The 11893-nt window shown below is 33.8% G+C and overlaps 1 protein-coding gene across 2 annotated transcripts; it reads right to left on the bottom strand.

Moving 5' to 3' along the window:
* Positions 1–243: 243 nt before the first annotated feature.
* LOC145630452 (uncharacterized) lies at positions 244–11441 on the bottom strand. 2 transcript variants are annotated; one of them, XM_081682707.1, is made up of 16 exons: positions 11301–11441; positions 10372–10538; positions 9533–9785; positions 8231–8317; positions 8051–8141; positions 7279–7345; positions 6030–6072; positions 5556–5727; positions 5336–5434; positions 4189–4251; positions 2313–2451; positions 1544–1745; positions 1203–1318; positions 1018–1057; positions 669–827; positions 244–569 (listed from the first exon to the last, which is right to left on the bottom strand). In XM_081682707.1, the coding sequence occupies exons 2-15, from the start codon at positions 10504–10506 to the stop codon at positions 670–672; spliced, it is 1665 nt and encodes a 554-aa protein (XP_081538833.1). In that variant the 5' UTR covers positions 10507–10538; positions 11301–11441; the 3' UTR covers positions 244–569; position 669. The 2 variants fall into 2 exon arrangements, with proteins under 2 accessions (XP_081538833.1, XP_081538834.1); XM_081682708.1 differs by having other exon boundaries at positions 10372–10557; positions 11301–11433.
* Between the last annotated feature and the right edge of the window lie 452 nt (positions 11442–11893).

Below are 11893 nucleotides of genomic sequence, written 5' to 3'. Positions count from 1 at the left end.
TTAGATGTTGACGAGTTTATTTCAATATTTTCCAAATAAAGATAGCTGAAACCAATTCTTCCCACAATCAATTTTATCCTTAGTACAGTTAGTATTTTATTAATGAAAAAATTGACTGTTCAAAGTTGTATACCAGCCAATACGGACAAAAGAAAAAGGAAATTACCCGGTGAGACTGGGTGTAAGTGTGTAACCATGTAATCATTAAAAAGACAGCCAAGACAGAACCAACAGGGAAAAAAATTGCCAAAAATGCTAGAATAACTCATTAGTCAAAACTCAAAAGTGTAACTACAAATGTCCTTTTTAAATCAATCAATAAAAACTTTAATCCCATAAGTGGGATCGGCTACACAAATGCCCTTTTTACTTCTATCTAAAATTTCCTACAGCCCTTCTCAAACCTTATTTAGTTATTTATTCACCAAACTTGGAAGGCTGGAGGTTAGCAATACAGTGAACCTTAAGAGGCCCGGTGCAAACAGAATCAAATTTGCATATTTGAAGCTGTCATTTTAGCAAGCAGATGAATGACACTTTTTCGACTTCAGTCCTCATCTCTCCCTGCACTGTTCATGGAGAGCAGATACAATCATACAAATGTGAATTTCAGGTTTAAAAAATCGAATCATAGGCTGTAGCATAAGAATATTTATGCAGATACAAACCTTAATAGTCATCAGAGTAGTTGCCATCACTGTCTTGTTCATATATCTGATATTCCCCGACATCTGCACCATCCAACTGCTGATTAGAAGCTCCTGTAGATGGAAAGCTTTCAAATAGTTCCTGCAGGTAATTTCTTGATATGTTCTCTGCACCCAAATCTGAACTATGTAAAGGAGATACAATTGGTGTTGAACATGTATCTTAAAGGGGAAAAAGCTACATACAACAATAAAGAATTAAAGACATTGTATTGTAAGAGACAGAATCGGCACAGCTTCACTTCTGCAAGGCATGGCCACAACTAGGTTTACAAGTATTATTACAAAAAATAGCACAATAGGTGGATACAGGAATCAGACTGCAGGGTGAAATCAGCATCGTCTCCATCCTACATAGAACAAAACACACGTCGTTAGAAAGGGGATATATACAAATCAGATATCTACTCGTAGCATATTAACATCATCTAACCCAACCGTGGCCTGTAGTTGAGGAAAAATCTGGACCAAAACCACTAAGTGTATGAATCTCACCAGGTATACAGTGTCATTTATGTCCAATTCCTCTTCACCATCTTCATCCTCAATCTCATTGTCTTCATCATCATCGTCATCGTCATCATCTCCTTTATCTTCATCACCTGTCAGCTCTGCTATGACAAAATTAGTCAATATCTGACAAGCAAGCAATGGGCGAAACTACAAAGGAAATAGCCCGAGAAGGCTGAGATGCGACAACTAGTTGTAAAGTGCAAACATTTACTACTGATAAAAGCAAAGTATCGCTATAATTATAGAGGGAGTAAGTTGGTAATTAAAAGAAAGCTAATCAACAATAAACCTACTGAGTGCTGAAGAAGTGATAAAAAATAAACCTGGATTAGCTTGCAATTCACCCTCTTCTCCGGGCTTGAGATTGTTTACTTGGTAGCGCATCTTTTTTGACTTCTCAAATTTTTCAGAAACACGTTTCAGCAAAGATTCAGCACCGTCTAGAGGATACACTGATAAAAACCTCACTGCAACACCTAATCTTAAACTATCAAGAACATATGATGTGTACCATCCCGTTGAACACTGCATAGCATTGAAAAAAAAAAAGATAAGATGAAATGAAATGATCCTGTATAATAAACATATGATAGATATATGGCATCTAAAGTAGTATTCATTTAAGAAAATGAAGGAATCACAAAGATTATGAACTAATGACAAGGCAAGGGTGCTGGAAGCTAATGAGAAATTACAAAGTAAAATAGTAAATCCTCTATAAACTGATTTCTTTAGCTATTTGTGCTATAACTGTATAAATTAAGTTCATCCTAATAAATCCATTCAGGTGGCTCCAAAAGCTCACATGGTAATGCATAATGATAAACCTGATACCGCATAAACATGGCAGTTTTCAAATATATGCTTCAGCTTTATGCCAAGATTAGAGACAGCAATTACGCAGACAACACCAAAGTTATAGTCTTAGAAAGCATTGCAATGAAGGATATTGTTAACCAATGCTGAGCAGCTGGAAGCCTGGCAGTTATATAGATGAACTAGGAAGTAATGTAATTAAATATTTGTCACAAAAAAAAAAAAAAAAAAAAAAAAGAAAAAAAAAAAGAGAGAGAGATAAGAGAACGGACTAACAGTGCAAACAGTGTGGTTTGGAGGCTTTCGTATCTCATTTTGAATGTAATCATCGGCAAGTTCAGAAAGTTGAAAATAAGTCTGACATTTGTACGGAAAAACCCGAAATGCGCACAAATCCTCCCAGTTATGCTTCTTTCTGTAAAACAAATGTTTACAAGATAAACAAAAATCAGTTAACTATGGATATTTGAGCACTTTATTTTTACTAATACTACTTCTTTTCAAATAATACAACTTTACGGTAGGTCAATTGCTGACCTGTAAACTTTTCAAAAAAATTAAAATTGATTTAATTTTCAACTTTTTGAAGCACTTTATTTTTACTACTCCCTCACTTTCCTATGGTTACGTATTCTATCTTGGGTGTATCCTTTCTATGGTTACATTTCTGAACTTTCATAAAATAAAATACTTATTTTACGCATTTACCACCATATTTTCACACACTTACCCTCTGTAGGCACGGAAATTTTATCAAGTGTCGTTATTTATTGTTTGGGTCAAAGTCAAATTGTTGACTCGGGTATATTGACTAAATAATTAATCTGGGTTACTTTGGCCCATGTTATTTGTTTTAGTTAGACTCATTTAATTATTAATAAAGTCCAACGGGTTATTTATGAAAGGAGGTGGAAGTGGATATGAGGCCCATTTAGTGGTTACCTTAAAACCCTAGCTTGGGAGAACTCTATAAATAGAACTCTCCCCCCTCATTTCACACATATGAAAAATCCAGAGAAAAACCTCTCTACAAAAAAAACCTCTCTACTCAAAAACCCTCTCTAAACTTCTCTAAAAACCAATCTCAAGAACTAGAAGAAGAATAACAAGCACCGGACGTGCCGTTCCATTCTAGAAGACCAACCTTGATCGAGATCAAGCCTTTTCGGCCCTCTATCAAAGAATTCCAGTTTTGACTACAACAAATCAAGTCATCTAACGACGTAGCGTGGAAATCGAATCAGTGAATTACATTAGAGATTGTACTCAAATTTGTTATATTAATAAAAATTATATTTGTTGCATTTATTTTGACTATTTCGCAGACTCAAAATTTGTGTTTACACCCTCGTATTACCTACTTCCAATGCAACTATTCCCATTCCCAAAGCAAATATTTCCACTTAACAAAATGTTTAACTACTCCCAAAATAAAAATTCTCATTATACATACTCCCAACTTCTTTTCCTTAATACCTGCTTAATAAACCAAATGTAACCATCTAATTAAGATGTCATAGCTAATATGCTTTCAATTGGAAATAATGGTTACACTTCTCATTTCATTAGAAGATTTAGAGCCAAGGTTTCATTGGAAAAGTAAGACAGGAAAGAGAAAAAAGTGGAATATTATAAGAAAAAGATAATGAAAATAATGTCCAGTAGTACTTCCTATGCACAAATTCAATCATTAATATCTTTAATTACCGATAAGCAAAAATTATGAAAAGTTGATATTTTGAAAATAAACATTGTGACGAATCTAACAAGATCCCATATGACTATATTTTTCATCACGTATAAAGCACAAAACACGGTCAAAGGGGAGTATGTGAATAGTGCTAAAAACAAAACATGTCAACTAAAAAAAAACGGAGGTAGTATATTATAAGAAAAGAATAATACAATAAGAGGTCATATTATCCAAAGTGAATAAGTGCAAGTGTAACCATTTTTATTTTTATTTTTTTGAAACAAGTGTAACTATTTTTTAAATCAATTAATTACATCGACTATGATAATAGAACAGAACAAATACCACAGAAAACATAACCTAAACATTAATCATCAAAATGTCATCAGAAATCAGAATCGCACATTGAAACAAAAACTAAACTACATTATTAGAGATCAAATCAAACAGCTAACTTACCCACTAGCAGCATCACAATACCCTCTCAAAGATGGGGGAACCCTGAAATCAATTCTTTGATATCTGTCAAAGTTTACAATAGTAAAATTAAAATTCAGGTTAACCAAGGTTAACTATCTCCCTCAGTAGATCAAATGACACATTGAAATTGAAATAGAAATTCTTGCAGTCAACTAGCAGTCTCAGTGACATCTAAGGTTAACTTAGGTTAACTATCACCTCTCCAGAGTTCAAATGACATGTAGAAATTGAAAAAGAGATCCTTGCAGTCAAATTAGCAGTCTCAGAGACATCAAAGGTTCACGTGGCCAATTAAGCCAGAAGGCACAGAACAATCTCCCAAAAAAAAGGAAAAGAAAAAAACATCAAAGATGACTTATTCAATTGTTTATAAATTCAGGAGTTATTAAGCCAAGCAATCATCCAGAAATGGCTCATGAAATTTAATGCTGCTTCCTGAATTTTTTTTTTTTTTTCCAGAAACTGAAAGAAAACAGAGCATTCCTCAAAAGGGGCATTTAGGGGTGTACACATTGCCCAAATCAAACTGTAAAACTGTAATGCAGAGATTGATGAATGTCCTCCCAATGTGACCCGAAAGAAAGATAAATGGACATAAGTCCAAAAGATGCATTTTTTTCAGACATAAACTAATGAACTAATCATCATTCTACATCTTCATCCTATTGTCTTCAAGTAAAAAGATGTATAAAAATATTTGCGGAAAAAAATTAAAAATTTCAAGCTGAACCTCATATTACAAATTCACAATTGTTTCTATTGCATAAGCAAAGTGCTACTAATCGTAAACACAACATACATAAATCTACCAGGTGATGTAATAACATAAATTTTCCAAGTAAGACACTCACGTAGGCAACTTTGACGATATTATAACAAAATTATGATAATAATAAAATTTCATGCAAAATTTGTTTTTAGAAGCATTATCAATATGTCATGAGTGGAAAATAGAAATCATCAAGCAGTTGCTTGATTTGATCTATGATACTTGACTCACCATGGCCTGCCAGCTCGAACATAAGTAGGAGTGTAACAAGAACAACTCTCAGTGCACAATGCAAATAGGATAAAGACAGTAATTTAGGCTATTTAGCACCATAGATGTATTTATAAATGAACTTACATGCGAGATTCAGGATCTTTGCGAGGATCATAACCTTTTCTGATCCAGAACCTGTGGAACGGTCCACTTCCAAAGTAGTATGCACTCCGAAAAAGAAGCCTGTACCACCAAACAGCAGAATAAAAAGCCACAAATGAAATTTTGTACATATATAATCCTACAGATTTTTGCCACATCAACATTGAAAGAAGAGCATTAAGATAACAATGACAGAGTAAACCTCTTAAGCATATGGTCTCCAAATTTCAGACCCTCTTTACACAAGCGTTCATGGATAGAGCTTCTTGTCCAAATGGGTCGTTCATCAAACAATTTAGACACAACCATCTGCCATTTCCATTGATCTGATCCTCGTGATATGTATTCCTCCCAGTTAACCCTTTTAGGAATCTGTATGATAGTTAAGTGCTACTAAGCAACAGGGAAAGATGGATAATAATGTGTACTTTTAATTGTAGTAGAGCACAATAAAGTGCCTTCAATAGGTAGATAGTACAGATATTTCAAGTTAGAATTGAAACACTGTATACCAAAATTTGAACATGTGACGTAACTTATAAGTATTCTCTAACAAAGGAAAATAAATCTCATAATGAATATCAGACAATCAGATGGAAAATGCAATAAATTCGGAAACCCTCACAAGAATATAAGCACTAAAGGTTTTCAGAAATATATCTCCAAGTGAGGATATCTTTGATATTGAAATCGATAGCTAGACATGGTTCAATCTCCATCTGCATAAAAGGAAAAAGGAATATCAGTCATTCGGCATATGTAACCCACCTTCACAGAGTCACAGACAAACATAAGGAGGACTAACTGTTTCTAAGTCCAAGTATTTCCAGAAACATGAGCCAAAATAGCAGTTATTTTTACAGCCAAGAATCAGAAATCAGTTTAATTTCAGTCATCATAAGAATGACAACATAGTAAAACGAAAGCAACCGTATAGTGATCAATCAATAGATTTGGAAACTATGCCTAGGCTTTGGCAATCCCAATGTAATGAGACCATTGACCCCAGCAGCTACAACCTATAAGATGTTTAAGGAGCAAGGAAAATTTTCCTTTAAACCTTCTAGTGCTTAATTTTCCTTACCCCTTCTAGTGCTAATATATGTAGAAGTATCCCACAAGACAACCTCAACTTCAAAATATTAGCACTCTTAGCAGTCACTAGCAAGTATCAACAATGTAGTTTGAAAGTCTTTTTATAAATAGAGTATCTGCAGTAAGTAGAAAGTTTGTGTGCATCATAAATTATCGACCTGTGACAGATAAATTAAAACCACGCCTCTTACCTGAGACCCAATTTAGGTACATAAATTTTACTTTCTACAAAACCCTTCGGAGCCTTTCAAAATGTCAATTACATCAATTATGTCACCAAAACCTGTATGCATATTGCAGACTCAGTAATCTATTTGTGTATATGAGATTGATAATAATGGCTAAAACACAGCATTACAGCTTATAATCCCCCAAATATAAGTACGCACAAATAACTTGATATAATCATGTCACTGCAAGAACTTCAAGCAGAGACTAAAGGATGCCATGAAGATGTCTGTGAGAATGTGACTGCCACATACTATGCAACTTACAAGCTGCTGCCGCCTGCCAGCATATAATAGGTTGTCCAGCCATCATAGAGATAGACACTAAGGTCTAAAGGATGGTTCAATATTATAACATTCAAGATGAAACCTAATTGGATTGCACATATGCATATGAACATGAAATATACATGTAACTCTTCAATTTGAGAAATTTTTGACTCTTTAATGATCTAAACATCGATAATCTCGACTTTGTGCTCCATAGAAAGAACCAAAGTCATCTATAAAACAAAAAACATAGCTCACATATTCACTTCAAACTAATGGTTGGTCGTATATCCCATCAATAAAGAGTAGGAGCAGCAAAGAAAAATAGAGTACCTCCCACCGATGTTGTACAACTCCCTCCTGTTTCTTTTTGGAACTCAATGTGATTGATGGCCTCAACCTAAAAAGCATATAAGAAGGCATAACAAATGAGTTCAAACAGTCTTGAATCTCTCCCTAATATTCAGACGTTCAGTTTTAATAAGATTGAAACAGCCATGACCAACACAATATAGTAGTGTGCTAGTATTATTGAAACCAAAGCACACCATATTATCTATAAGAAAAATTCATCGTTAGAGTTTCTGATTGGATTGTACTCATACATGAACTTCAAAGCTAGCTATCCAAAGTTCTCTCATGCACCTTGTCCCAATTATTAAAACAAGGATATCCTAACTTATCTTCAAAATTCCAAAACAAATTAAAAGGTGCACTGGGAAATAAAAGACCAAGTAAATAGATCCTTTTTTCATTATTATCCATATTTATCAAAAGGAAACTTCATCATTAAAATTTCTGGTTGTAGATTATTCATACATGAACTTCAAAGGTGGTTATCCAATATTTTCTTATAAGCATATCCTTACTTATCTTAAATAGTTTAAAACAAAATAAAAGGTGCACTGGGGAAAAGAAAAAAAGACAATCACAAGTTCACGACACTAAATCACAACAGGAGTTAAATCTATAATGATAAGAGCTTAGGAAAAACAGTTCAACAACGCCAACATACACAGCAAAAAAACAAAGCACAAGCAATTTGCTCAACCACCCCTATTAATTCAACGTTGAAATGCTCATAGAAGCAAAACCTATAGCTTACACTATATTCTCGGGAACATCTTTCAGTGAAAACAGTGGAGGTACCAGCATCATCAAATTTTCATCATCAGCATCACCAAGATCTCCCTTTTCTGTGAAAGTAAATGTCGAATAATGAGAACATAAATAATTGAATACAAAATATAAATATCATACTTGCACAAAAAGGAAACAATTTTACCAAATGGCCCCTTCACTTCATTATAGCTTCCTTTCCTCTGTGCAGCATCAGCATGTACAGCAAGGACATGCTGATAATCCACCATTCCTACATTTGAAAAAAAAAATCAGGAAATATGACTGCACTTACTGAACTATCTAATTTAATTAGACACCCTGATCACATTTAAGATCGATGGCTGTGGAACCAAGTGAAGTTCAAAGATGCTATGAAAAAGACATCTTTGGTTAAATCAATCTTCAAAAATCATAAACAGATCTATGTAACAGTGCTTAAGGCAACTCTGTCTCTGTTGTTTAGAAAAAATATTGGTCCAAAGTAAGAGAATGTGAAGTTATAGTCTTCCTGCAAGAAGTTAGATAAGCAGAGATGTTGACTCACAAGGTAAGTAGGAACCTCTATAGAGAGTGATAACCTGATATCCTATGTAGCACCGCTAGCACGGAAACAAAAAAAAAAGGGAGGAGGAGAATCTTCAAAGACTAGGAAACGAGGAATAAATAAATCTTGTAATCTAAATATAGCTTAGAATGCCTGACATAACCACATTCTAAATAAATAAACAGAATACTTAACATTACAACAACATTTAAACCTCATCTGAGTCATTTCAAGACTTGTTCACTTTTACTGAAAAGTACATTGAGGACAAAATTTACGAGTCCTTGATTCACTTTTCTTTCATGCTCTTTGGAAACATAGACAAATAATAGCTCTTTGAAAATCAATATATACAGTAGTCTGGCACTATACACATAATTTCAAGTCTTCAAAACAAATCAATTGATTTAGGAAGCTTAGCTTTTTCTTCAGAGATCATATGACACAAATCTTAGCTTTTCTAGCTATGCGGTTCAAAAATATCAATAGTTAGAAAGTCTAGTGTGGAATCATAAAAACTGAATTCAGCACAAGATTTTTTATTTTTTTTTTTTCTGACAAGTCACAAGTGACAGCTCACATTTGCTAAAACAAATTCAAAAGAAAAACTACGCGTTTGGTGTATTAAATTCCTCAGTATGCCTTCCCTATGTGAATTAGTGAGAAGATACATATGCAGTATTCAATGCACATACAAACATATATACATTGAGAATTCTTTATTTCATGTTCAGTGATATCTCAGAATCCTAACCATTATTATTAAAGAAATAAATACAAAAATCATTTGTAAGAAGACCATCCCCTCCTCACCCCCCCCCCCCCCCTAGTTAACTACACGTTGCATCAAATTTCTATTAATGTCTCAAATCAAACGATACAAATTGATTCAAAGAGAGAAATAAATTATAGTTTGCTCACCAGTAAAATTATAAGCCTCTGGCACTCTAGCAACAATATCGGCAGAGAGAACATTAGGCTTTTCAGATTTTTCAGAACTGCAATCCTTGGATTGGCTGCTGCAACAATTATTATTTTGAATACCCCCACTATTCCCCTTGGATATTTTCAACAGCAAATTATTACAAGGATAAATCTGGCCAAAAGCAGGATGTGAACATGGGTCTTCAGGACGAAAACGAAGCTCCAATTTGTTTAACTTGGAGCTGCGAGCCTGCACACAATGAAAGCAAAAGTAACCATCAACTAAGTTGCTCAAATTTTGCAGATTCTACGTACGTGATACAACGTTTCAGTATTAAAAAACCGACTCAAATCTGGTAGTTAAAGCAAAACAAGAATTACTATTGAATTGTCCCTAGAAAGAATTTGCTAGACTTATTATATAAATTATTTTCATAAAATCACAATTTTAACAAGTAAACTATGGTAGAGTAAATGAAAATTACGGTTATATTAGCCCACCAAAGTCAAACATAACCTATGATTTGAAATATGATACGTCATATAACATAATCTTTGACCAGTCTTTATATGCTATATTATTCGATTTGCATCTCATCTGATCACAACCAAAAAAAAAAAAAAATAAATAAATAAAATGTTTAGCAGTATTCAGAAGCAAGCAAAGCAGGTAATTTGACATTTTTTTTTTTAATCTAGGCTTTGTATGGGAAAGAAAAAAAAGATAAACCTTTAAACATTTATCAATTACATCAATTGACCTTGAATTCAAAGAACAATTCCTAAAACCCTAAATATTTGTTGCATTGAATTGGTTTTAAAACTCTACAATTTACCTTAGCAATTGCATCAATTCCACCAAGGGTTTCGACAGCACGCGACATGGATGAAGGATATGCAGGGTAGTGTACTGCAAACAATTCCTCACTAGGTAAAAATCCTTTTGCAGTACCATCTTCAATGATTCCCATAACTTGGAGCTGTAGTTGCAAACAATTCCTCCCTAAATATCAATTAACAAACTATAATATGATAAGAGATCTAGTAGAGCAATAAAATTAAGATATCAATCACGCTAATCTTCATCAATTAAGGGGCAACATTTCCACAATCTTGTCTATAGGCATAATTTTAATCACTACTAATGGATGGAAATGTTTGAGTGTGAAATAATATAATTTGGGTTAACAGACATAAACTAATAATACCAATTAATCAGAATTTAGGAATTAAAAGGCAAGTCAACGCCGGACTCCGGCGTTGACCGTCACGTGCCAGGCATGTGACTCATTAAGTTGAGTCTTTTTTTTTTCCTCACTTTTTTCACGATTTTCCCCCAAATTCCCAATTGCACCCAATTTTTTTTCATTTCTTCTTTCTCTCTCCTCAAAATATAAACCCCAAATAGATTGGAATGTGCTATTGCGCCCTCTTTCTCCTAACAAATACATCCACAATGCAATTGAGGACAAGTAACATAATGTATAAGCATTGTGAAATTTTTTCGAATTTGTCGAATTTCTGCAATTTTGGTTGATGTTGTTCGTTTTTGTGTTTATTTAAAATTGAATTTGCAGCAACATGAATTTGGGCAAAATGAAGAGAACTAAGTGTAGCTGAATATCAAGTCGGTTTAAAATTGTGCATTTTTTGCCCTTTTCCTTTCCTTTTGCCATTGATAAGGTCGAAAAAAAAATATTGAATAAAAATGGTGAGGACTCCAAAACAAGAAAAGACAGGAAGAGAGAGAGTTCAAAGAACTTACCTTTAATAGCCTGTTAAATTGTCGCTGCTCTGACCTCACCAACAATGGCAGACTTTAGTAAATGCCATGAACAAAGCTTAGAGGAGAAAGAAAGAAGAAGAAATGGAAAAATTGGGATAAAAATTGGGAATGTTAGAGGAAATCGTGAAAAAGATGGCAAAAAAGGAAAAAAAAAAAAAACTGACTCAACCCAAAGAGTGACTCAACGTCGGAGTCCGGCGTTGACTTAGGGCCTTTTCACATTTACTTAATTTCATTTCAGTTCAGTTCAGCTCCAATCAGTTCGGTTCAATACTTAATTTTCCTCTCTCATAAAATATTTATTTCAGCTCAATTCAGTTCAGTTCAGCTTAGCTCAAATCAGTTCAGTTTAGCTCAGCTCAAATCAGTTCAGTTTAGCTCAGCTCCAATCAGTTCAGTTCAGTTCATTAAATGTGAACAGACCCTTACTTGAAATTAGGACTTGGTCCCCCTCAATAACCCAAAGTGTGTTTTGTGGTCCTTTAAAACAACTTTTGTCTTAATTAGTCCTTTTGAACAAAAGTAATCACCTAAGTGGTCCTTTTGAACAAATTTTCCCAAAGAGTTTATTT

The sequence above is a fragment of the Chenopodium album genome, chromosome 5 (genome assembly GCF_948465745.1).
Source record: "Chenopodium album chromosome 5, dcCheAlbu1.1, whole genome shotgun sequence".
NCBI lineage: Eukaryota > Viridiplantae > Streptophyta > Magnoliopsida > Caryophyllales > Amaranthaceae > Chenopodium > Chenopodium album.
This window is presented reverse-complemented; position numbering and strand designations above follow the sequence as displayed.